The 27,715-nt window shown below is 40.3% G+C and overlaps 2 protein-coding genes across 2 annotated transcripts in view; one reads left to right on the top strand and one right to left on the bottom strand.

The window, feature by feature from the left end:
- The window catches only part of LOC147639922 (Vacuolar sorting protein 39), a 70,978-nt gene extending 62,390 nt beyond the window's left edge, over nucleotides 1-8,588 (bottom strand). The window contains exons 1-2 of the mRNA XM_086775346.1: nucleotides 6,932-8,588; nucleotides 6,457-6,738 (exon numbers count right to left, since the gene is read on the bottom strand). Of these exons, the coding sequence (XP_086631472.1) occupies nucleotides 6,457-6,738; nucleotides 6,932-8,353 (1,704 nt within the window). The 5' untranslated portion in view covers nucleotides 8,354-8,588. The remainder of the gene's footprint in view (nucleotides 1-6,456; nucleotides 6,739-6,931) is intronic.
- A 16,235-nt stretch (nucleotides 8,589-24,823) lies between these two features.
- LOC147639921 (putative xyloglucan endotransglucosylase/hydrolase protein 32) lies at nucleotides 24,824-27,648 on the top strand. The gene is made up of 4 exons (XM_086822708.1): nucleotides 24,824-25,128; nucleotides 25,369-25,472; nucleotides 25,949-26,157; nucleotides 27,056-27,648. The coding sequence occupies exons 1-4, from the start codon at nucleotides 24,825-24,827 to the stop codon at nucleotides 27,444-27,446; spliced, it is 1,008 nt and encodes a 335-aa protein (XP_086678834.1). The 5' UTR covers nucleotide 24,824; the 3' UTR covers nucleotides 27,447-27,648.
- The last annotated feature ends 67 nt before the right edge of the window (nucleotides 27,649-27,715 follow it).

Raw genomic sequence — 27,715 nt, 5'->3', positions numbered from 1 at the left:
TAGAATGCTCCTAGAACACGACTCGAAACCTACAAAACATAGCCAGGGGGTGCAGGCTTGACCACCCGACCATGACAGCCGTGGGCAAAACCCACAAGTCTTGGCTGTCCCAAGCTACCCTCACAGGCCTCCAGACTACTGCCAGGCTCGGCTGCATGAAGCAGGTGCATGTCTGCACTAGATCCAGGCTCCTGGCCGTAGAGCTCTCACAAAGACTCGCGAAACTCTATGATCAACTCACTAACCTTGGCCACCCTTTTATACGCTCTTGGCCGGTCACCGGGCGTCCACACATGGGTGCCCGCCCGTCACTCTATCCCTAGCCCAGCTCGCCAATCAGTCTGCCTAGCTCTAAGCTTCCCCAAGCCTCGAAGCTAGTCTTGTGTGCGTGTTGCACACGGGAGATACACTCTGTGCACATGACATAGGCACACTTTTTCAAAGAGTCACCTACCCCCACCACATTAACACGATGACCCCCATAGATACCCGAGGCTTGCCTTGGAGTCCTCACAACAGCTCGCACTTGAGGGTGACATTGGAGCATGGTACCCCAAGTTCAGGACATGGGCTCCAAATGGACCACCTCCCACCTCTTCAATATAGCCTAGACTCCCCTTTTCTCCAGCTCTGCCATGAGGATATCAACCGGACTATCCAGTTCGACCTCCTTGGCCTCCCCATACACAGCACATGGATTGCACCTTTGGAGCTCCCACCAAAGATGTACTTCTACAGAGATCATTTCCTAGGGCTCACAAAGGGCGGCTTCATCCAGCAGCCAGGCTACCTGGGTATTCACATGTCACATGCCATGCGGAACGTGAATGGCCAGCTATGGGTATCCTCCCACTGCCTATGGGTGGAGACAGGGCAGACAGAGCGCGTATTCAAAGATGGAGAGCTCATACGAAGACCTCAGGAGGAAAGGATCTGCAAATTATGCCACACAGGGGTCGAGACAAACGAGCACAATGCCTGTCATCACTGCCTAGTGTACTATGAGACCCCTAGGAGGTGCCACTATCTCTTCCATACTCTTCCCGTTATTCCGCTTGGGACACTTCCTCCAATAGTGGCCTTTCTCGCCACAATCGTTACAGGTCCGCTTGGCCTTCAGTTTCTCACAGTCTAAATTGGGCTTCTTCTCAGAAGACTTCTCCGACGAAGACTTCCCTTTGCCCTTGTTGTTGTTACGGCCTTTCGACCGTTGGCCAGTGGAGGCCTCAAAACCTCCGCCTTGTGGAGGGTTCGTAAATCGCTCTTCCTGGTCCAAGACCATTGGCACAAGCTCCTCCCACGTGATGGTGCTAAGCTTGCCACTGGTGATCAAAGAGAAGTAAAATGCTGAGTACTAACAGGACAAATGGGACAACAACATGATGGCCATATCCTCTGACGATCTCTCTTTCCCTGCCTAGAGAACCTCCTGTTGAAGTGCCTGCAACTTGTTGATGTGCTCCCGCATTGTCGACGACTTTGCAGGATTCATCACCCGCATCTTAACTTCCTAGGAGAGCCTCTTCATGGGTGATACCCTGTTGTACAGAGAAGCCAAATGCTGCCAAATCCCTTTGGCCAGCGTCATATGCTTTATGTGATTGATCACCTGTGGTGTGCAATTTAGGAAGATGAAAGAACAGACGCGGGCATTGACACGATCCCATAACTGTGCCTAAGCCTCCCGTTCCTTCCGTATAGAGGGTAACTCCCCGTCTTCCAACTCCAGCCATGGAACACCAACAACAATGAAATCAACCAAGTCATAAGACTCCAAAACGGACTCCATCATTACCTTCCATATGCCGTAGTTGTTCCCGTCCAACTGTCGGTCCACCGAGAACGTGGGGAGTGTTGAAATCTTCAATTGCTTCTCAGTCATCTCAAGCAAGTCTGCCATCTCAAGGGTTCACAAGGTCTTGTGAGGGGAGAGTGGGTGGGAAAAAAGAAGAAGAGGCTGCAAATAATATGTAAGGTGGCTATCCAACGGTGATGGCCGCCTTCTACCCGATCTCCAAGTCCCGAACAGCCCAAGCAATCTCCAATCAGCACCTCAAAGCAGTAAACCCTCAACGTCCCACTGTCTCCAAGCTTCAAGCCACGTGGGGCTCTGATACCATGTCAGGATGCACAGTGGAAATGAAGACAACTGCTGTAGAGAGCAAAACGCAAATGAAAGAGAGAGAGAGAGAGAGAGAGAGAGAGAGAGAGAGAGAGAGAGAAGCTGTGTAACTCTCTATATACACTCAAGAAAATCTTGGATATACAACTGGGAAGTGTGGGGGGCAAGGGGCCATTTTATATGGCCCTAGGCTACTAGTCGGCCAGTCTCAAACAGGCCAACATCAGCAAAAGCTCACGACCAGCACCTGGGCTGCTCACAACCAGCAAAAGAGCCAGTCTTTCAGGTGCCTGCAATCAGCCAGGACACCTGATCAGGTCGGGTAGCAAATCTACAGTCAGCCAGCAACAACAAAAGTCAGCCGACAGCCCTCCACACCTCAGGAAAAATGAAAAAAATACATCAAAGTGAAGAAAAATGGAGAAACACCAAAAAACGGGCGGGGACAGCCACAACACAGGCCCTGGTGTAACATACAGACAGGAGATGACTGCTAACAGTAGAAGCCTTGTTTCACTCTGGTGATGTTGTGCACCTTCTCAAATAGAGATTTACTCACTAAACACGCAACCAACATAAGTGTGACTATGACCAAATGACCTCAGATGAGTCACCTGTTCAGTACTTTTTGAAAGAGTGCACAGAGCGGAAGCAAAGGGGCACTAGAGTGTGCTGAATAGAGAGTGCAAGAGAGAGAGAGAGATGGAGCCCCACGCAAGAGACACAAGCAGTCTCATAAGTGAGGGAGCAAAAGATATACAAGACAAGATAAAAAAGTGAGAGGCCAGCCCACCTATTTATAGGTAGGCAGAGCTAGCCGACTAGAACTGCATATGCTGGCCGACTGGACATCTGTAGCTGGCCGACTGGGAAAAATCCCAGAAAAATATATAAAAATAAGGGTGGCCAACCCACAATCAAGGGCCATGCAAAAGGGACCAAAAGGACACCAGACATGGGCAGAAACTGGGGATGAATGTGCTAACACCCCCTCTCAGCACCATATGCTGAACAAACTTCGAGAAGCCAAGTCGTCCTCTGTCAAAGACAAAAGAATGCAGCAACAACAGGTACCAGGAAAGTTCCACAAGCAATCTCCACAGTAACTCAGCTACAAAAGCAACAGAACAAGTTGCCAGGTACACTGCTCCTCTAGAAGAAAACAACCATGTAGGCTGCGTCGTGCTACACCAAATATCGGTGCCAACCCCAAATGTACACACAATGCCACAGAAATCCCTAGAAGCCTATAGCTCCAAGAAGATAATACCCTCAAAAGAAATAGAGTCCATCTGCTCCAACTCTGTACCAAGAGTAGCCCAATGCTATACAATAGCAATCTCCTTGAAGGTCGACATCGCCAGATGTAAGAACTCAACTGCCCCCTCTAAAAACTGATGTCGGGACTCCACACGCCCAACCAAATCCAAATCCCAATCCTTCAATCCCTGGAAGTACCACTGTGCCCCAGGCACGGTCACGGACACACCTGACCACAATCCAAAATCCTCACACGAAGTAAGGGAAAGAGGAACATTCACAGTAGTGGTAACTGAAGTAGTAGTAGCCTCCTCAATAGCATCACACAGCGTAGAAGCGGGCTCCTCCATAGAAGGCAAAGGGACCAACAACACATCCTGGTCACTGGTTGACGAAGAAAGAGTCGGAGGCGAAGCAATAGGAGACAAATCCCCCTCAAAAGCTGTGAGGAAAGATAGCCCACTATCTTCCTCAAAAACATTACCAGAGATATCATCCTGGCAAGGAGAAGTATGCACAGAAACTGAAAGCAAGGCAACAGGAGAAACAAACTCCTCAGATGCAGTGAGTAAACCTAGCCCACTATCCTTCGCTCTGCAGGAACATCTCCAAAAGAAGTATCCATAAGATCACTGGCTGCATAGCACCCAGAAGCAGAAACCATCTGCCGATCACTGGCATCACCATACAGGTCACAAAGCAACTGCCACACATAGAAAGTAGAAGCATCATCAGGAGCATAGATGAAGTGTCGAAGAACCGAATCCTGACAATTCAGGAGGAGAAAGCCAAAGATCTATCCGTCAGTCTTCCTCCACCGACACACCTCCACTGACACACATCCTCCGCAGAGGCAAGGTCCGACACGCACCAATTCTTGTACGAGAGGAACTCCATCAAACCATACTCCCTAAGAATAGAAGTAGCCTGCAACTTCCATGATTGAAAGTTACCACCATCCAACTTGTCTGCCTCATCTAAGAAATATCAAGAAAGTGGTATGGGAGCCAAATCTGAAGCTATCATCGTTGATCCAACCAATAGGACCAAACCTCATAAGATAAAAAAAACTGTCCAAATCAAAAAATGCTGATGTAGGTCCCTTCCTCCCACCAAAACGCAGCCCTAAGAGGCTAGACAGCACCCGAAAATCCTCCTGTAGCAAAAAACGCAAAACCTTCTGTCGACTGTACCTCCAACCTTGAGGCCACCAGAAGAGAGAAGAAAAAAAGGCAGATTTGATATAGAGAGAAAAGGCAACCACACAGGGCCTGGGTATATGCTGTAAGAGGGTGCAAGAGGGAAAGGCATCAACTAGGACTGTAGCTTGGGCTCTCCTCAAGTAAAAAAACGCACAAAATCAGAAGAAGTGTCCTCCGCAGGTACCAGGGGTGCCACCAAAGCCAGAACCACCACAATCCCCCTTTGCACTAGGGAATGACTACCGGAAAGGAAAACACAGCAAAAGAAGGGATGCTGTCCTGAAAAAACAGGCCGCCTATATCCAAACTCCACGTGGAATGAAACGTTGATCAGAAAATTACCTTATGGCTGCAAGTGGTGAAGCCAATCTGAAGAGGAAGTGATCAGCACATGCTGTCCAGAAAATGCAGCAACAAAGAGGCTGCAAATCTGAGAAAAACGCAGAGGAGAGGGTGCTGAAAATAGGGCTGAATCTGGGGCAGCAAAGGAGTTGCTGAACCGGGAGCGATGATACCATGAAAGAGTGCACAGAGCAAAAGCAAAGGGGCACTAGAGTGTGCTGAATAGAGAGTGCAAGAGAGAGAGAGAGATATGGAGCAACTATGCTGAATATACTGAAGCAAAACAGTCCCAAGCAATCTCATAAGTGAGGGAGCAAAAGATGTACAAGACAAGATAAAAAAAGTGAGAGGCCAGCCCACCTATTTATAGGTGGGGAGAGCTGGCCGACTGGAACTGCATATGCTGGCCGACTTTACATCTGTAGCTGGCCGACTGGGAAAAAACCATACAAGTTGGGAAAAATCCTAGAAAAATATATAAAATACGGGCCAGCCCACAATCAAGGGCCATGCAAAAGAGACCAAAAGGACACCAGACATGGGCAGAAACTGTGGATGAATGTGCTGACACTTTTGGGACAACATCAAGGGCCTTCTGGAATCGACAAAGCAGTAATATCGTTTACAAAATTACATCCTCTGAGTTTCACCTACTCTATGTGATGGCTCTAATCATGAAGATATGGTCTAGCGTGGAATTGTCAAAGTGATTCACAGAAGCATTGATTAACAGTTAATTAAACAGAAAAGAACTGATTAGACAACATACTTAATGATCACACTCACGCATAACACAAAACTGGGTCCCAACAGCAGAGACAACCCCCCTTGCAGAGTATTTGCTTTCTTGGACGTAAGAAAGAAAGGGTAAAATGGCTGCAGTTGAAAATATTATGTTACATCACCATGCGCTCTGTGCGTTTCAAAAGCCAGGAACCTGGGCTGATTTCCATTCCCCTCCATCAAAGTTAAACCTTACAAATGGACTGTGTTTTGCTACGGCAGGGACTGAAGGGGATTAAGCCCTAAACCACCGCCTACTGGCCAGGCTGGCTGCGGGCAGTTGTGGACCAAAAAAGGGTTTTTTTCCCTCTTTTAGAGGCTACAACAGAAAAAACACCCGTATCTTCCTTCACATAACAGGCCAACAGCAACAACCTAACAGCACCTACAATGTCATAATTCAGTGTTGCAATGACACCCAATCAGAAACCAAGTGTTAGCTTGGGCATGAACAATGATCTCTGAAATAAAAACCTTCTGTTGTGCCAAGTTCTTCATAAGCAGATAGAAAGTTTAAAGAAACCATCACATTGTAGTCCGAATTTATACCAATTAGTAGGTCTCAGAGTGACTCAAAGAACACACGTAAGTCCATGAATCATAAAAATAAAGAAGAAAGAAGTATTGGTGTACCTTACACAGTCACCACACACAATCTAACAAAGAGAAATATGAACTTGGAGATGGAGCTCACAGACATCATAACAAAGCCCACCTACATAGTAAAGTATAGTTTGACTGTCTTACCATGGCTCGCCAGCGGTCCATCAAATTTGGAAAAAACGGGAAAATTTCTGCAGGATGCATCACGGATGATTGCAAAAAATGGTCCACTGCATCTTTGAAACGAAGATCAAAAAACAATAAAAACCCTGCCTGTGCATGCACAATCGCTAACTTCTCCTTTGCACTCTCCACCTCCATTTCAACTGCACATTCCTCTGCCAATCCTACAGCCTCATCAAACTGTCTCTGCCTCAATAATTCTTTCAACTGTTCATCCAAAGGCACTCTTTCTAAACAGTACACCTGTTCCAATAGGGCTACAAATTAAGTGTGCAGCAGAGCTCTAGCAGACAGGCCTATGTGTTGTAGATAGGAAAAAAAGTTGAAAGCCATGATAAACTCTACGACACATGCTGCATGTATCCTAGACAAGTACAAAAAAAGAAGACTCCCGAATCTGCATGATGCAAAAAGGGCATTCTAAGGAGGAGCCTACCTTGAAAGCACTGGAAACCACTAGAAATTTCCCATCATCATCATCAGTAACGAGATGTGGGCCCAACGAAGCATCAGCAGATAGCAGAATAGATTGCACCTTAGCACCTGTCTTACGGTGGTATAATTCAATGAGACCTCGCTTCACTATAACTACATACGCAGAACTTTGGCCAATCGCATCCGGAATCTCTTTAAAAGCCAAGCTACTGGAAGTAGGATGCCCTGCTGCATTTACCGCCACACCAACAGCGTCCATCAACAGAAGGACCTCAAGGTCCTTCGGAAAGGCCTTCAATAAAGGTGGACTGACAAGGTCTTGTGGGAGAGAGAAAAGAAGCGACGCCTGTCCATCAGCCACAGAAAACAGCATGTACTCCTGGTATGTTCCTGTTATGATGACATTCCCAATCCAAGCCATGGTTACCACTTCCTCCGGCCCAAGCCTCTCTTTCATTTTGATAGCAATCAAAGTGCCATTACTGTTTGCTGCTTTCAGCTTCTTGATTTCTTTGTTAACCTTGTACAAAAGCAATTTCTGCTTCACCGCCACAGCAAACCTCTCACTGCAAAAAGACATAGCATTTGGAATTTCTTGTGTCCTTGGATTAGTATCTTGTGAGCCTGCATTGGATTTCTCCTTGATAGATAAGCTGCTCTGCAAGTCTCCTGTAGAGTGCGCATTTACTCCAGCACCAACCCCAACGTCTCCACTCAGTACACTCCACCCTCCACGTTTTGCAGATAGTCTTCCTGCTCCAAAAAGCCTACCAAGCTGTCCCTGGCCTACACTTTTCCTAGGAGTTTGAGGAGATCTCAACCCATCAATTCGTGTGGCAATGCCATGGCTTGATAAACTTCCATTCAGACGCTGCAAACTGTTGTTGGTGAAGCCAAAAGCCCTGGCAAGAGTGAAAGCTCCTTTTGATGAAGGGAGCCCCTCCAAGGTGCCGAGAGTGAACAAATCCAAAACAACCACCTGCTTATCCAAGAGAGCCGCTATGGCCCCTACGCGAGGAAGAGGGCAAAGGCATTCCACAGGAGTTAAACCTAGGTTTCTCTTACTTGTGAGAGACAGCGTGTTGTCGCTGCCGTTGTTAAGGTTGTCTGCAGGCGAACTTGCATCAGCAGGCGATGTAGCTGCAGATGGACGGCGCCATGTGAAGAGGTAGAGGTCGCCGGAGTCAGTGCCGAGGTAAACAAGGAGGTGATCATCTTGATTTTCGACATTGGCTATGGCGACAGATCGAATGTTGCAGGGAGGGGCCTGGGCTTGCTGCAGGGGTACAGCCTCTAGGGCTACCTTAAGAAGCCCTCTGCGAAACCCTAATCGCTCTAGTTGCTGTTTTTTCTGTTGTTGCTGCTGTAGTAGATGTTGTTGTTGTTGATGATGATGGTGAAGATCGTCCTGGGAGACCTCCATGGATCGGAACTCTGCAGTGATGCTTGGAAAGACTGCAGTGGCAGCGCACCACCATAGCTATGGTGGAGAGGGAAGGAAAAGGTTGCAAGGTTGTTTGGAGATGAATTGGCTGCCACGCATGGCTGCCAAGCTCGGTCTTTTAGCTCACGTGCCTTCCCCCGCAGAGCGTTATATACTGACGTTTAGCGTCAAGCACCGAATTCTCAAAAGTGTTTTTTTTTTTTTGTTTGGGATTAATTGTGAACTCCTAATGGCCTTTTTTATATGGTTGTCAAACCCATTTTTGGGCATTTTGGCCATCAAATACTTGCAAAATTTTAAGGGTCATTAGTGAGTACAATACGAGGCGTAAAAATGAGAAAGTTTGCTATCATTTTGAAGGTGGGGGTTTCCTATCAAAAAGCAACCCTTCTCTCCTCTCCCTTTGGGCAGCAGTTCTTCACCTTGAAGTTCGTTTCCACCTTGTGCATAGGGCCAAAGGTCTGCACTATTGTTTGCTACTAGATTGGGTAGCATCCACAAACGAATATGTTTGATCTTGGAGTGGACCAGTTCAATGAGAGAAATCTAGAGGAGATGGTATTTCACTTGGCTCTTGTGTGATATATCGACCCTCAAGTCACCATCACGGTGGTGCATATTTAAAAGCTTGTGGCACCTTGTACTTGATAGTGTTGATGGGCTTTGCATATGGTGTCTGAGGGATGGTTAAAAGTATGAGATCCAAAGGGTAGCCTACCACCTAGATTGTGTAAGGCATGTTCAAAGGGGGCGTTACTCATCATCCTTGCACTCATTCAATGATGCAAGAGGCTTCAAACCAGCCCCTTACCATCCTCTACAAGTGTGTTTTTAAAGCACTTCAATCCGAGTCCTACAACTCTACTTGCGGTGAAAACATTGCCAACTAGTTTTCCCTACATGCGGTAGCGTTTTTTTGGAGGCTTCTTGTGGAGAGATTTCTTAGCTGCGTTTTCATCATCAACTTCAGCCCTCTTCATGGTGTTTTGAGGTACATATTCATCCTCTTTTCTACACCTTTCTACCAGCTGAAAATTCCACTTTGCTACACACACTGTGTTTGCGTTTTTGTGGACAATCAACTCCTCCATACTCCTTCTACCTAAGGCTACATTCTCAGCCCTCTTTTGGTAGTTTCTACGGAGTCTATTGGTTCATATATCGGCTGCGTTTTGTGGCTGCGTTTTTGCACTATCTTTGTGCATATTTTGGAGATACTTCCTTGGTGGACAGCCCATCTATTGGCTACGTTGGAGGTACGACACTTCTTCCCTTGTGTTTTCCCACCCTCCACTGTACCTTAGAGTGCATATATGAGTAGAAAGAAAGGGAGACAAATTCTCTCAAATTTAAATTGTATGCATTCTTTAGCACTTATGCTTACTTTTGGACATCTTCCCAAGACCTTAATTGGATTAACTAAACTTAAGAGGCTATTTGTACCCAAATTAACCTCTCTTGTCCTACTAAGCTGGCACCAAAAAAAAACACCAAAAACATCTAGAACCTCATAAAATTCAAAAAATTACAAAACCCAAAAACATCTAAACAAATTATTAAATTCCAACAAATCAAACAAATATAAAAATATAAAACCAAAAACTAGTGTCTACTTGAGAATTATGTACCAGCTCATTAAGGAGTATTCAGCACAATGCAAGCAATGGGCCAACTAGGGGGGATCAAATGTTCCCTTGACGAAATTGAATTCAACAAATTAAAATCTACTCAAGGTCCATGCTTCTTAATTACAACTCCCAATCACATCTTCTATACATTGGACCCATCATATATCTCCGAGTGTGCCACATGGGGTCACACCCTTGGTGACTCCTATTCCCCTAGTAACTAGTCCTTTGTCAACCATAATTTCCCTTTAGATGCTCAAATTCAACACTCAACAATCATTGCAGCCCCTAGTTTAGGGGTGTTACACAAGGAATGGATGTCGTTCTACACTCTAAAGATAGCCTTTATTATGGATTCTTTAAGCAAGGTGCCCTACATGGAGTGCAACAACAAAACTCTATATGATAGAGCAAAAACTTGAGGAAACTATAAGGGATTTTATCTTGCTCATGAAAATCATGAACTCATGATGTGAGGACTGAAGAAACTCAATGACACACAAATCAAGTGATGTTTCCTCATGGGTTTAAAGAGAAACACTTTAGACAATCTAATCATAGTCTTAAATCCAGATTCTTTCGATCAATGTTGCAAAAAAACAATCTGTTTAGATAACAACCTGGTCATAGTTACAAAAAAGCAATCCATTTAGATAATAACATGATCATAGTCTCAAATTCAAATTGTTTGAATCAATGCCACAAAGAAGCAATCCATTTAGAAATAGAATGTTGAAGGATAATTATGAAATAAAATATTCCTCATCTAAACCAATGGAGGCTAGATCTAAAGAGAAATTGATCCCTGAAACCCAAAAATGACTCACATGCTCCTAAACCCAAAAGAAGTAAAGATACACAAATTGATGAGGTTAAGGCACCTCTAGACAAGGGAAAGAGGCATGTAAAAGACCCGGTCTGAAATGTAAGGTATTTCAAAGACTCTGTGGGTGTACCTGTGTCATTTATGTGTACCCCTATTTGTGTACCCACTTGCATTTATGTGTACCCACTTGCATTAATGTGTGAACAACCTCTAAAAATGCTAAGTGTGAACCCACCCTTAGGTGTGGATAAGATAAGTGTGTCATGTGTCATTTATCTAATATGTGTGTGTGATTCTTAAGTCAAAATATAAGGCTTACAGCCTATAAACGCATGTACTTAGTGTAAGCTTTAAAACACATCTAATCGAGCTTTATTGAGTCTTACAAATACTCTCTAAGAGTCTTGTTCTATTTCCATCTCTTTGTACACACACACCATGGAGATCTTTCATCCCCCATAACTCTTGGCTCTCTTGGGATTCTCTCTCTCTCTCTCTCTCTCTCTCTCTCTCTCTCTCTCTCTCTCTATGTAGTATTGTGCATTGGTATCTAATATATGTAGCTCATCTTCATCAATAATCAACTCATCATCGTGCATTGATCGTCTTCGCCTTTGCTTGTTGTCGTGCATCTTCCTTCACAGTTGTTGACCTTCTCTATTTGCTCCTGCATAGCTATGTGCACCTCGTCAAGTATGCCTTAGCTCACCATAGTTGGCTCTACAGTGGGCAATGCACTGATAATGACCATTTCGACGTCATCAGCCACCACCACCTCAACTGGGCACGCCATCTTAACCCAGTTTTTTGCCCACCAACTTCGCACCTTTACTAGGGCATCTCCTTGCCTCTAGGACATTTCTTCATCGCCCACCTGTGAAGCGCCCATCGTCTCTATTGTCACCGTGCATAGCCCCTCCAGGTGCTTCTCAACTTGTTTGCTATTGCCCCCCAACTGCCTGACATCACTCCATAGACACTCCACCCACTACCTCACCATAGTTGCCACATCAACAGCCCAACACTGCCATGGCCAGAGCTAATTCAACATCATCCACATCATCAACTCGTCTCATCAGCCTCCTATCTTTACTTGCACATGTGACATCGACATCAAATTTAGGGCTTTTCAATAATGAGGTGAAAATCATCTAATTGAAACTCTGCATTCACCGATGATTTAGGTTATTCTAAAATCTCAGCACAATTAGCCCAAAATTCAAGCCTCTAGACACTCAAAATTTGGGGCTTTTGAAAAAATTGAATCATCTACATCAAATCATAGTGTTAATGTCACCAAAAAGTGGGGCTTTTCTAAATTGAAGCCTCTTTCGACACATTGAAGACATTCGGAGTCTTTTGTCCTTGGGCCTAAAATAACTGGGGTTTAGGGTTGATTTTTTGAGTCATGAGTTGTCAAGCTCTTTTGGCACATGTTCCCTAGACCTTTGATTCTCTACGCATCCATGCTTGTTGAGCCTCTGAGCCTTTTGTGCCAAGCTCACTAGCATCCAAACCACACTTACCAACCTTTGAGTTTGTAGTAGGGAACATGTCTTAGATGGAGCATTAGAGTGCATCGTTGAGCCCAAATCACTGTGACTATTGAAGGTTGTTTCAAGTCACTCCACCATCGCTCTGAAGGGGGGTTTGTTGCGTATTTTAGAGATCTTATGTGTGTACCCATCGTGTATGTGTATCCCTATTGTGTACCCACTTGTGTTTGTGTGTGAACAGGCTCTAAAGGGCTAAGTGTGTTAGTGTGTGTGGACCCACCCTTAGGTGTGGATAAGATAAGTGTGTTGTGTGTCATTTATCTAGTATGTGTATGATTTCCTTAAGTGAAAAGATAAGGCTTAGAGCCTATAAAAGCATGTACTTGGTGTAAACTTCAAAACGTCATTCAGATACTCTCTAAAAGCCTCTCTCTCTCTCTCTCCTTTGAGCCTTTTGTGCCAAGCTCACTAGCATCTAAACCACACTTACTAGCCTTTGAGTTTGTAGTAGGGAACATGTCTTAGATGGAGCATTAGAGTGCACCGTTGAGCCCAAATCACTGTGACTATTGAAGGTTGTCTCAAGTCACTCCACCATCGCTCTGAAGGGGGGTTTGTTGGGTATTTTAGAGATCCTCTGTGTGTACCCATCGTGTATGTGTATCCCTATTGTGTACCCACTTGTGTTTGTATGTGAACAGGCTCTAAAGGGCTAAGTGTGTTAGTGTGTGTGGACCCACCCTTAGGTGTGGATAAGATAAGTGTGTCGTGTGTCATTTATCTAGTATGTGTATGATTTCCTTAAGTGAAAAGATAAGGCTTAGAGCCTATAAAAGCATGTACTTGGTGTAAACTTCAAAACGTCATTCAGATACTCTCTAAAAGCCTCTCTCTCTCTCTCTCTCTCTCTCTCTCTCTCTCTCTCTCTCTCTCTCTCTCTCTCTCTCTCTCTCCACATATCATGGACCATGGACATCTTCCATCCCCCATAGCTCTTGGATATCCTGGGATAACTTGATTTATAACACAAAAGAGAGAGAAGTTCTCCATTAGACTTGTAAGCCGATTGAATTCTTTCATTATCCTCTCCAATGGTTTTGAATTTTGATTTAGCTACATCTAGATCAAGAGTCTGAATGATTCACCTTCATTATCTTCATCGTATATTTTCTCGTAAAAGCACATAAAAAATAAAAAGCACATGGGACAAATAATCTAGGGGCATGTCCTCCTCAAGTTTGTTCATAATAGTCTTGCAACAGGATAAGCATCACCAAAGAAACTACAACATTGCTTTAATGTATTAAATGAGGAACGAGATTCGCACTTTCGTTCTGATGATTGTGTCTACTTTCCTTCGAAACCCCCATGTCTTCTCTTCCATTGCTAACAACCCTTACAACCTTGCTAACCTCAACAATAAAACATTGTAACATTGCTACTTGTGGTTGCCAAAAAATAAAGTAAGCTAAATAAACAAAAATATATTTAAAAAAAGAGCTCACAACAAGAAGAAAAAAATGTGATTGCTCGCACAGGTCTCCACCTCGTTTAGGTACTCTCACCGATCTTTAACTTCTTCATTTACTAGCAAGCCTTCCCCGTTCCTTCTAGAATAATGACCATTGAGCATTCACTAATTCACTTAGTATCAAGAACAATAACATCAAACTTTTCTCCCCACAACAAAGTCTTCCACTCAATCATGAGGACACAATCGACATTAAAAATGGGGGGGATGTTAACCTATTCTTAGATTTATAGCCACCGCCACTAATATTCTACATCAAAGAGCAAAGCTAGACACACCAAAAGGATGTACAATCAAGCTACGAAAGCAATGGTGTCCAAATCTATAACTTGGGGACGGGCGCCCATAATGGTCCAAGAGCAAGCTTTCCTTGTGAATATACTTCACACATGTATCATGGAAGCATTTTATATAAGGAATAGGCCACTTGTGAGCCTTGGGCACCTAGTTGTCCACACTTAAGTGTGTGTACAAGGATAGGCCACTTATGAGCCTTGGGTAGTCGGTCAACCACAGTAATCAGCATAGATATCTATGATCATCATAGATATCAAGTCTCGAAAGTTTGGAATATTCTCCCTAACTGCAATGGAGGTCTTGAATGGCTTGTACTCTTTGCCAAGCCCATTCAGACACTCACCAAATCATCATTCTCCACTGATACATTGATAGACCCAAGGGATTCAACAATGCCCTTGATCTTTAAGGCATATTCATTGATGGACATGCTTTTCTTTTCCATAGTATGCCACTTTAACTGCAACTCTTACTTTAACTGCAACTTCCTTACCTTTGTGTTAGTCTGGAACATCTGAACCAGATTCTGCCATGCAACTGCTGGAGTGTTTGCATCCTGTATGTGTCCTATCATAGTGTTTGTGACACTAATTGAAAGCTAGTACATGAATTTTCTTGCACCTTGATTCCAATCCTTGAATGTCTTTATATTTGTAGGAGTGGCATACTCCTTAGATAACTTTGGAGGCTGCTCATTGTCTCCTACATAATCCCAAAATCCTTTACCCATTAGGAAATTGGTCATTCTAAACTTCCAGGCATGGAAGTTATTCTTATCCAGCTTCTCACTAATAATCTAATTAATTCCATCAGACATGTTTTCGTGCAGCAATCAAATAACCTGCAAATAGACAACTTCTGTATGCAACCTGTAATATAGCAATATCTCTTATAACTACTGCACAGTAGCAGCGGTACTTCAGCACAGCCTGTGTGTCACCAAATGTGACTAGAGTACATGTACATACACCCAGTATCAACAGTACATGTGCAAACCTTGTTTGCACTTCCAAAATGCACTGTTGCACTACAATAACTAGATTTCGAGTAGAAATAGTTCTCTACTAGAACTTCTAGAAAACTGCTGAAAAATTACTATGTAGTGACGAAACGGGGCCTGTAACGTGCCCGAAACGCGAATCTGGCTGGAAAAAATTTTGTCCAATAGGATGATATACGTGCCCTATAGCTTCTCTCCCGTGAAAGACAGCTTCTTGAGATCGGAGATGTGTAGCTCCCACCAGAGCTACTCAGGGGGTGTTGTATCTAAGCCAGGAAGGGGAAGAGATGATGGTGCTCTTACCCATGTAGTACCGCTTCCTTCCTTGCTTGTTCTTGCCTCTTGCTTGCCTCCTTAGCTCTCACACAAACCAAGCTCTCATACCATAAAGAGAATGTGGGGGAGAGGGAGAGCTTCAAACCCTAGTAAGCAAACACACACACACACAAGAGATAGATGGATAGCTGAATTTTCTTCTATCTTCTTCTTCTCTACTCAACCAACATAACATAAAGATAAGAGTACACACTATATGGGTTAGTACTCAACTACTACAACATACAAGGGTCGGTCCATAATGTGAACCCAACTAAATGAGCTAGCTCTATAACTATGCTAGTCTCTAGTAATCCAAAATGGCTGTCACATAGCTTATCATCCCACTGGCCGTATATCACCCATAATCTCACCAACCATGCCAGTGGTGTAGATACGGAAGCTATCACCCAGGTGGGTCATCAATGTCCGCTGTAGCACTAGTTGAGCTTGATATCTCAACATGGCGTTATGAGGTTCAATCACAACCGGTGATCTTGTAAGACACTCAACCATGCTAAGCATGCTCTCCTGAGCTTGCTTCTTGCGTTCTGCATATGTCATGTGATCATGGTTTTCAATTTGGGGCAGTTGGGCAGGTTCTAGTTTCTTGATTGGTCTATGAGGTGCACTGAGTGAAGAGTCAAAACTTGTTTCATCCTCACTTAGTGACGTACTAAAACTTGTTTCATCTTCACTTAGTGACGTACTAGAACTTGTTTCATCTTCACTTAGTGACGTACTAGAACTTGTTTCTTGATTGGTCTATGAGGTGCACTGAGTGAAGAGTCAAAACTTGTTTCATCCTCATCAGTGACGTACTAGAACTTGTTTCATCTTCTGACTTTCTTTGGATCGTTAGGTTTTCTTTATGTTTGGGCTTTTGTATCTTGTGTCGCACATATGGGTTTTGTGGTTTGTGTGTGGTGGCCTTTGAGGTGGATGCTTCTGCATCATGTGTAGCTTTTGGCTCTCTTGGGTTTATGTCCTCCACAGGCTCCTTTTCCCTATCCTTTAATTCAACTTCGGTTTTGATAGTTTATTGTCCTTCGTTTTTCTTGGGTTTAGAGGGTTTTGTTTTCTCCTTTGGTTTCTGCTTTAAGGAATGTTCTTCTACCCATTTCGAAATGTTATCTGTTGCATTCTTTTTTACTATCTCTCGTTCCTTGGCTTGTAAGCGTGTTGAAGGGTACCATGGACAATTGCCCGTTTTGTACACTTACGATGTTTAGAGTTGTATTTTGTGAGACAAGTTGCATTGAAGCAACTCGTCGTGGGAAATCTTTGAACATGTGATCAATGCCACATCGTTCACACATGGGTTGTAAAGTGTGAGTGACTATGGGCATGGAAGTATTCCAAACTGTGCAATCTGCCACTTTGTGAGGTCCATGATAATAGAAACACTGAAGTGTTCGATTAACTGCTTCCTGAGCAGTTTCTACCCTTTGGACTATTTCTATTTGGTGCACAGGAGATGGAGGTTTTGACTCAATTGTTGATGAATTGGGACACTTTGTAGTATCATGATCAAAGGATTTACAATATATGCAGTACAGAAAAACAGGTGCCTAGTATGCACAGTGTGGATTGGGATGGTCATAGTGATTGCACTGATCACAAGGCATTTCACTCCTCACTTATAGAGGCATTAAGGATGGTTGATTTTGAAGGATCTCATCCTCTCTTAGAGATGTTGGTTGTAAGCTTTTACATAAGGTTGCATAGAATTCATGGAATGACAATTCTGAGATCAATCTTTCTTTTCCATTGCTTCACTTGGTTTAGATGAGGAACATCTCGTAGCATGATCATCTTTTAGAATGTTGTCATCTGGTCTATTCACATACTGATGCTTATATCGACTCTTCACCTATCGCAACGCTTTTATATATGAATAGTTTGATATCGATGCTATTATTGTCTGTGGTACTGATGATGATGAATACGAGGGAAAAAATCTAAAAACCCTTAAGTCTAAGATATCGGGGTCATTCCCTTCTTGTGGTATAAAGTATATAATGACTTGTAATTATTTTGAATCATTGTATTTATCCTTGTAATTATTTTGAATCATCGTAATTATCCTTGTAACTATGACCTTTTTGTTTTGTGTGTCCACTCACCCATTAATTAGATATTGCACATCTTAATCTCGTAGATGGTGTGCTTAGTCCTCTTAGCAAAGCTTTTAATATTACACATCTTAATCTTTTAGTTGCTCCTTACATACTTGGCATCACTGTATTGACCTGTGACTCTCTTGACTCTCATTGACTTGATCAAAGCATTGACTCATAGTTGGTGTGTTTAATCCTTTTAGCAAAGCTTTGCATATTACACATCTTAATCTTATAGTTGTTGGTCCTTGCATCCTTGGCATTACAAGTATCTTTTTCCCTTGTTGAGCTTTGACTCTTTTGACTCTCATTGACTCAATCAAGGCATTAACCCCATGATCAAGTCTACCTTGAATGTTTGATCTCTTTCAATGGTTATGCATACATTGTTAGCTCCTTTACTTCTAAAATTGATGCATGATCTCATTGGAGTTACCTTACATCCATTTTTTCTTAATATTTTTTTAAAATTAATATAGATGCTTTTTAACTCATGAGCTGTAAGATTCCTCCTCAGCCTGAATAATGAATAAGCCTTTACCTCAATCCATTGTAATCATTTCCTATTTCAGAATGCAAGAAAATGTTATTTTTCCTTGTTTTTGCCTAGAGAGAAGAAAAATTCTAGAGAGAGATAATTCAATATCGAGATATTTTTAGATATAAAAATTCTCCTAATATCTAAAATATATTTTTCTGAAACAGAATTTCAAAATAAATTCTCCAAGGTGCATTAGGATTCAATTAAAAATGATATAAGGGACCTTAACCTAAGGGTCTAGATTTTTAGAAATTTTTGGATTATGGTTCAATTAAGGTTCCTATGGGCCAATAGGATTAATCCAAGTGTTGGGATGAGATAAATCTAAGGAATAAAAGAAAATATCCAAAAATGAGTAAATGTCACATAAGATGAAGAGTTAACTGAGTACAAGGTTTACTAGTTAAAAATTAAGAGATATTACTAAAAAAATGAGATATTTTGGAGAAACGATGAATTTTTTGGCACCTTGGTAAGGAAGGGGGACCTTTGAGGTAGGCGCCTCCTTCACATGTCTGGGAAGGTTTTTTAATTCAAAAACATTCTGATATTTTTATCTCTCCTTTCTCTCCTGGATCAAACTGGATCAAAGGGGACCCAAACTGGTCTAAATCTTGTCCAAATTCAGTCAAACTGAAGCTGGAAAATTCTAGAACCCAGTTGGACTTAGTTAGTGGCCTCCCTCACCTATAAATATACTCTCATTCTTTTGTATTCTCATCTGTGAGCTATACCATGCCAATATTACATTAAAATAATCATATTTTCTATTATCCCTTAAAAATCCTCTACTTTTGGAGACCTTCGAGCTTCTCTCTCTCTTCAACAACTCTTGGAGCTCTCTTCTCCACTTGCTAAACCAATTGATTGGTTGGGGGCTTCACTTCTAGAAAAAGAAGCAAGCTAATCCTTAAGGTAAGAATGAATTTTATGGTTTTTTGTTAATATTCTCAAATGACTTCTCTTCTCAACCCCTCTCAAGCTTGAGAAGTTTCTAATTGGTTGTTTTAAATTCAAATCAAGCTTTCCCTAAGAATTTTAATGTGTAATCAAGAAAAAGTTAATCTTTATGCTTAATTAGAATGCTTTCTTATGTATATCTCTCTCTCTCTCAAAAAGAATAGTCATTCCTATGGTTGATTCTTTAGCAAAAGAATGCTTCTCATTGATAAATTCTTATTTCAAAATCAAACTCTAAGCTTGTTAAGATAGAGAATAAGAAACTGGTATTTTTATACTTTTATGTTAACAAAATAATGGTTAATTCTTTTAGATTATTTATAAGTAGTTAAAAACTACTTTAATTGATTCTAAATGGAAAAGAGATAATCCTATCAAATTGGAAAAAGAGGAATAATGAAAATAGCTTAATCTAGTGGAATAATCATAATTAAGTTTATGGTTATGGTTAAAATTATGATTTAAATTCATAGTTTAGATTTAAGTTTAAGAATAGATCTTCTATCATATTTGCATTACAATGTTTTATTCTTTTAAGAAAAAAGTTAAAAATTATCAGTAAATAGCAGGCGAAGCTATGGTAAAATTTTTAAAAAATAATACATATCTTATTTTTATGCATAATGCTAAAAGAGGACTTCCTACCATATTCTAGGATTGGACATCCTATGCAAAAAGAATGATTTTCATCATATTCATGTGAAATAAATTTTAGTATTTATGCATAAATATTTACTTAACAAAAAAGAGAAATTCTTGGTAAATTCATTTTTATGCAAAAAGAGGAATTTCCATGATAATTGAGATCCAAGTAATTAAATAGTAAAAGTGAAATTTTTGGCATATTTAAAATAATAGATATTTTTACTTAATTTTACAAAGAGAAATTTTAGATAAATTTATTTTATGCATAAGAAAATTTTAAATGTTAAAAGAGAAATTCCCATGACGTTTGGAATTCAATCATTTAAATGCAAAAAGAGGGATTTTAAGCATATTAAAAAAATGGATATTTGTATTTAATTTAAAAGAAGAATTTTTATGATATTTTAAGTAGAGAAAGGTTTAAATTAAATTTTGGTGACAAAAGAGAAAATTTCACCCTAAATCCACTTAGAAAATTAGGGTTGATAATTAAATTGGTAGAAAGAATATTATTAGATATTTTATGTGGATGAATCACCAAATTGATATTTACTCAAAATTAGATTAATGGAAGAAGAGTATTTTTATAAAAATTCGATATTCTCATATAGAACCATTTCTTAATCTATTATGGTTAGGAAGGAATGAAATTCATAAAGTTGGAATTCTCCTTACGGTTAGAAGTTCAGTAGATTTTTATCTAAAGAAAATCCTTAGGGATCAAAGTCAAAAGTAAACCGAATAATTTTGGTTAGAGACCACGACTGTGAGTGGGGCGGCCAGTAAACTACTTGCCCATCTCTCGAATCTAAATCAAGCAAAAACCTCATGACCAATTCCAATTCTTGACACAAAGAATAGACTACCGTTGAATTAGCATAGTTTTTCCTTAACCGAAATCACCAAGAATCTAGTTGGAAACTCAATCAAATGATGGGTAGATTACCCTAATGAGAGATCATTGATTCTCATTAAGAAAATCTAGATTAAGGGACAAGGGTTTTGTGGAGCCAATCTCAAACCGGGAATTTTACTTGCATAGAATCTCTGTTTTCTTTAAAGGACTGTTTTACGTCAGAATGCTGGAGGAAGCATTTGGTATGTGTTTAGCTAAGGAGAGACTCGTTGCAACAGCTGGCGGGGAGTCATCGAGGGATGTTGCTCATGGCAAAGCTTGCTGAGGTCTTGACTAGCCTCGGTATGGTTAAAATGGTGTGCTTTCGGTATGATGGGTGAGGACCGACGAAGCAGTCCCTGAGTGAAGTGCTAGGACACCTAAGTAGGATCCTAAAGGGTTCTGACCAGGTGATGCACAAGCTCGCGGTTGCTAGGACACCTATGCATACGTCGAGGAAGATATGGATAAACCGAAAGAATGACTTTTGTGAATGTGGTTGACCAGCTTGTCTTCAACGGAGAGTCTGGATGATATATTTTGTAAAACAATGGACTCGATATTTTGGAGGATTATGATCAGTAATACTATGATTTCATTGAATGATTGTTTTAAAGACAGTCGAATATGTTAAAATGGTAATTTCATATTGGGTGTGTAAGTGGTATGACTACCTTGAATTTTGCTTGAAATGCCGGCTAGGGGCCTTGGGAACTCTCTTCCTCGGTACCCGGACAAAACTTAACCAAATTTTTATAAAGGAATCCCACCAATACAGTGGTTGGGCGGTTGGCTGGTTGGGGTTAGGCTGGATCGGGGGATTCCTGCGATACAAATAGTTATGATTAAGTTATGTTAGTTAGATTAAGTCCTAGAAGACCCTTGTTCTGTGGGAGGGAATCATCGTCTGTGCCTCGCTAAAGGAGGAAAAAAGCGGTGATTCTATGGACCAAGTGCAAGTCTCTTCTTTCAGTCGGATCAGTTTGGTTAGTTAAGACTTGACTCATTAGATCAATTCTCCCGTTAGATGATTTCCTGGTGGAATCGCCCGTGCCTTCCAGGCGAGGGAAGTTTTTTCGGTTTCAGTTTTGGAGGAACCGCCGGGCTAGTCTCTTATCCGGATATCCGTGGGGCGAGGCCCTGAGTGTGGATCCCTGCCCGCGAGAGGCTGACGCTACTTCCGCTACCAGCACCGTCGAAGGGGGCATAGCGGAGGGGGCGGGGGTCTCACATGAGCAGTGCATATCTAACCTAACAAAATCTAGGGGGGTGCACTATGAAGAAATCCTATGCATCACATGCATTCAAGGAGCATTTAAAAAACCCCTTACACTTACATACTTTTGTGAATAAAATGACCCCTTTTTCTTCATAAAATTACGATTTTTTTCAAAATTAGTTAAAAAACCCCTCCTATAAATGTAATTCTATAACTTTTTAAATTAATATACCCCTCTTGATGAACTCACATGATGGTACACTTACGTATTTTTAGGTGAAGCCCCCGAGAACACAATGTTCCTCTTTCTTTTATTTCTTTATAGTACTTTTTTTTGGCTACTAGTGGTTGTAATTTTAGTCTAACTACATACCCATATGCGTGTATGTATAAACACACGTGCGCGCACGTGCATGCGCACACACACACTCACATGTACGCATGCACCCACACAGATACATGCATGTACACACACACACATATACGTATACATGCACACACCTACACACACACACACACATACACATATACATGCATACATATGTGCACACACGCATGCCGGTACACATGTGTACATGCACACTCACATGTAAACATGCACACTTACTCACATACATGCACATGTGTACACACACACACACACACACACACACACACACACTACACATGCATGTGCGCACATGGACACACACACACACAACATTGTAGGCAAGTGTAATGCTAACTCCCTATGACCATACCCTTTTCTAATTTTTATAAGATGATAAGTGGGTAGAAATATACCTTAATCAAGATCGTTTCATTTATTTTAAAAGTTCACATGTAGACTCCACCGATCCCTCTTCTTCCCTTTCTTTTGAAATTTCAACTTTATATTTTTACAATGAGTTACAAAGAAAAAGTAAGCATGTGTTGAATTCTTCATTTAATTTCCTTCCTTTTAATTTTTACAATGAGTTACAAAGAAAAAGTAAGCATGAATTCTTCATTTAATTTCCTTCCTTTTAATTTTTACAATGAGTTACAAAGAAAAAGTAAGCATTCTTCATTTAATTTCCTTCCTTTTAAATTTTTATATCAAGGCTATTATTAAACATCAAAATGTTTTAACTAAAATTAGTGTAGCTTTATGAGTGAAGTCTCATTATATAAACTTAATAAGAAAAAGAAAGCATGTGTTAAATTCTTCATTTAATTTCCTTCCTTTTAAATTTTGATCTCAAGGCTATTATTAAATGTGTTGCATTCTTCATTTAATTTCCTTCCTTTTAAATTTTGATCTCAAGGCTATTATTAAATGTCAAAATGTTTTAAATAAAACAAGTGAAGTCTTATATTTATCTTTATAAGGCTAGATAAAAAGTACACTCGTTTAGGTGAGGAAAGCTAAGGCCACATTGTCCTAAAAATAATTCACACATCTCATCAAAAGTACATCACATGGATGCTAGACCTTCCATTTTAAGTTTCTCTTTTTCTTATGTTAAGTGAGAACATGGTCCACATAATATACTTCTCTTACTCATAAGCTATGGGACCTCTGTTCACCTTATCTTGAAATCTCTCACACCTATCATTTGCACATATTAAGGGATTCAAAAAGTCCTTATATATGAATTGTGGCAATTATGTACATGCCTTTTACAAATCAGGACATCATATAATTTTGCTTTTTGAATAATACTTCTGATATTTTTGTAACTTTTTTAAATTCTAAAACCCAATCGTGTATTTAGTCCATGAAAGTAAAAAATCCTTGTGTTTAATACCGTACATGTTCTTTGGTGAACCTGTTAAGATGCAAATACAATGTTAGGACACTCAAACACCTCTTTATAAGCATTTGATCTAGTCATGGAGATAAATATGTTGAGAGAAAACATTAATGATATGGTTTCTTAATGCACTATAGACAAAACATAAGAAGACCTATTTTTCATTGAGACTACTTCATAGCTTCTAAGTTATAAGTATTGTATACATAAGTAACAACTTGCTGTCCATTTTAAAGTCACTAAAGTATGATAGTTTATTAGTAGCATCCTTTGGCCTATAATTTTTTGTGGAGTTATATTTAGTGTAATATAGGACACTTAATAAGAAGCAAATGTTTTCCATAAATGCAAAAATGCATAATGATTTTACACATTAAATGCAAACTCAAGCCCAAATGTCTAATAATAAGTAGTAGAGGATAAGAGAATGTTTTCCTTTCATATGCTAGTCAACCATATACCTTTTTTTTTGTCTCCTAGTTCATAACTTTCATGTTTGTATAACATTTGACGCCACCCCAAAAAATGCTTGACAAGCAATACAACATCCTTATGTTGGTCATTGACTGTATCTTCAAATCAAAGTGCATTGTTACTTTTAAGTAAAGCTCTCAACTTAATGATGAATTATATTCACATGCTATATATTTTTTCAACTTGGAACTATCATATAGGTGTTTCATGTGGTACAATGGTGTGCTTTGTGCAATTTGTTAAGAACTACTATTGATTTTACTGTGCATAATTAGTTTTCATGTAAAGCAAGTGAATCAAGCTAAAAACAAAGGTAATATAGGAGAGAAAGAAAATAAGCAACCAAGTGCACCCTTTTCAACAAGAGCAATAAGCATTAATTAATATGGTGGCAAACACATACTTAATTGACTTTCAAAATCTCTAGATAAGCATTTAGTCATGGTGGCAAATATGGCCCACAAGTTTATGTGGGGATCAAATTGAATATAGTTTTAAACTTTAGATTGTGAACTTTGGAGATCTTGTACTAGAAGATTGATTGATGATCAAATAATAGTAATGTTTTAAAATTGATAATTTAGGCATGAAATACTTGACATGTTGCAAAGGTGAGTGGCTTTCACTCTACGAAAATTTTGTTGAAAATTTCCAAGTGCATCAATGAGCCTTGCATTATATATATATCTCACAATGTTCTCACATCTAGCATTGTGCTAGAGTTCAAAATGGGAGCCATGGAGGAGCTGCCCTTCTGTAGCTCAAATAGCAATCATACCAAGGGCTTCAATGCAGTGTTTAATTCTAATTATGCAAGATTAGTGTTTGCCATAATAGGTTTAAGTGCGCTACTTAAACACGTTGTTGATGCAAATAATCAGCAATTAATTCCACCTGATCCAGGCCTTTCCTTGGAAGGCAGATTTGCTTACACATCCTTCAAGCAAGGATTTGTGAATGCATGGGCGCCTGATCACACCTCTCTCTCTAATGATCAACGCTCGGTTAAGCTTAAATTAGACCGTTATTCAGGTAATTATTCCACCGTTTTTTATATTTGATGCAGTCCAGGTGAATTAGCCTTTGATCTATAACGTTTATATATCCTTAATTAATAGCCTTTAATTAGCGTTTAGATTTCTCCATTAATGTACTGCAGGAAAGAGCTGATATCCGCAATCTTATATTTCATGCAGTCTTGTTGCATTAGCCTTTAATTAACGCCTAAGTCCACTTAATCTTATATATAATGCTTGCATTAATGTTTTGCAGGCACGGGCTTCCGATCTAAACAAACGTACCTGTATGGCTTCTTCAGCGCCACCATCAAACTGCCTGACAACTACTATTCAGCAGGCGTGGTCACGACCTTCTATGTAATTACAGTAAACCTTCCAACCATTTAAGGCTTACTTATTGTAAACCTTCTATGTAATTACAGTAAACATTCCAACCATTAACGCATGGTCACGACCTTGTATGTAATTACAGTAGAACTTCCAACAATACAGTAAACCTTCTATGTAATTACATTAGACCTTCCAACCATTAACACTTAATTACGTTTATGAATGCTTAATTAATCCATCCCTTGAATTAAGCAAAAATGATAATATGGGAGCTTAAATATGATGATCAAAGATCTTCATTGTGATTAAAGAGGGAGATCAAGAGCGCTTAATGATAAATAAAAGGATGGGTGACTAAGGTATATAAATTATGATTCTTTTAGAGAAGATTAAGGGCTTTCAGTGTGATTATGATCAAAGGAAGAATTAGAATGAGGGAGCTTCATGATGATGATGATTAAGGAAGATTAAGAGAGCTTAATGATGATTGATGAGTTGTGCAGGTTTCTAACACGGAGTTGTATCCGGGAGAGCATGATGAGGTGGACTTTGAGTTTCTAGGGAGGGTCCATGGGGAGAGATACCTTCTGCAAACGAACCTCTACATGAGGGGGAACACTAGCATTGGTAGAGAGCAACGCTTGCACCTCTGGTTCGACCCAAGCGCCCACGCCCACACCTACAGTGTCCTATGGACTCCCCATCATATCGTGTAATGATCTTACTATTTAATCTCCGTTTGACCTTAATAATATCCTCTTAATTAGTAATTAGGTAGATTATAAGCTCTGATTTCAAGTTTACTTGCATAACCCAACTACATCTCAACCCATTTTTCCACATGACTTGGATTGACAAAACTTTCTACATCTATAGTCACCAATCTAGTTGTCTACCCATGATAAGTTAACAACATTAGCTAGCTTCTTTTATTTCTTTTTCATGCGGTCTTATTCCATTCCTAGTTGCACACAGAAATTTTGCCCGGCTATACATATACATATACACTATACTACTCACCACACACACACACACCATACACACCCAAGTACCATAAGGGGACACCACCCTTCCAAATATTGGTCACTTTGTAGGTATTGGACATAAGCAGCCATTGGGTATTTAGCTTAACATGGTGTGACTTTGTGATCGGGAAGTCCTGAGTTCAAATCGTGGTAGGCTCCCATTGGCATCTGGGACATTTGTGGCCATAATTGTACAACCTTTAAGTGGCAGACCAATTGCCTTTAGGTGGGCACTCAAGTTGCTACTATAGAAGGATCTACTCACAAAAAAAAAAACAAAAGTCTCGATAAATTATACTAGCTTAGTTAAAATCATTTTACAAATTTATTAATTTTGTTGTCATCTATTTTGTTCCAAATTTGAGGATCAAGGATCAATCACCTTCTTGCCTATAATTTATAGCTGCTAAGTACGTTCTCTGTTAAATTGAACTTTAGATCACTTTATTTGAAGCTAAATATTTAAGCATTTCCTAATAGAACCTCATTTAAACAAGAGCTTGATGTCATAAAGTACCAAGGTATTGCCTTACCATGGCTTGTTTCACAAATGTGAAAAACTAACTCAATTTTTAAATATTGCAGCTACTTTGTGGATGATGTACCCATTAGAGAACTTGTTCATAGCCCTAAGTTGCATACTATATATCCCTCAAGGCCACTCTATGTGTATGGAACCATTTGGGATGGTTCAAGTTGGGCAACAGATGGAGGCAAGTACAAAGTAGACTACAATTATTCTCCTTTCATAGCAACCTACACAAACTTGATTCTTAGTGGTTGTAATGCCATTACAACTATTGAGCTCCATAGTTGCACATCCAACCAACATAAATTATCATTAATTATAGGTGGGATTCCACCACAGCTCAGTGAGACTCAAATAAAGAGCATGCATTGGGTTCAACGCCACTACATGACATACGATTATTGCAAGGATTCAAAAAGATACCCAACACCACTACTAGAATGTTAATCAGACCATCATGTTCCATGAAACATAGAGAAATTATGACATTTATATGTCCATGTATAGAGAGACAAAATGGAATGTGTAGAGAGATATACATGTCACAAAATGGAATGTGTAGAGAGATACACATGTCACAAAATGGAATGTGAAGAGAGATATACATGTTATTGGGCATCAATGTAATCATGTTCTATAACTATTTCCTTTTATACAAAGTATCCAATGCTAGTTTAGTCCTAAAATCAAATTCAAGAATAAAATATAAAGTTTAA

The sequence above is a fragment of the Cibotium barometz genome, chromosome 3 (assembly GCF_041138505.1).
Source record: "Cibotium barometz isolate CiBa-2024 chromosome 3, ASM4113850v1, whole genome shotgun sequence".
Lineage (NCBI taxonomy): Eukaryota > Viridiplantae > Streptophyta > Polypodiopsida > Cyatheales > Cibotiaceae > Cibotium > Cibotium barometz.
Note: the sequence above shows the minus strand (reverse complement) of the source record. Positions and strands in the feature narration are given on the sequence as shown.

Coding starts and splice junctions, on each gene's coding strand:
- LOC147639921 (XM_086822708.1), top strand. CDS start 24,825: ATGGGAGCCATGGAGGAGCTGCCCTTCTGTAGCTCAAATAGCAATCAT. Junction 25,129..25,368: donor TAAATTAGACCGTTATTCAG/GTAATTATTCCA, acceptor AATGTTTTGCAG/GCACGGGCTTCCGATCTAAA. Junction 25,473..25,948: donor GCGTGGTCACGACCTTCTAT/GTAATTACAGTA, acceptor TGAGTTGTGCAG/GTTTCTAACACGGAGTTGTA.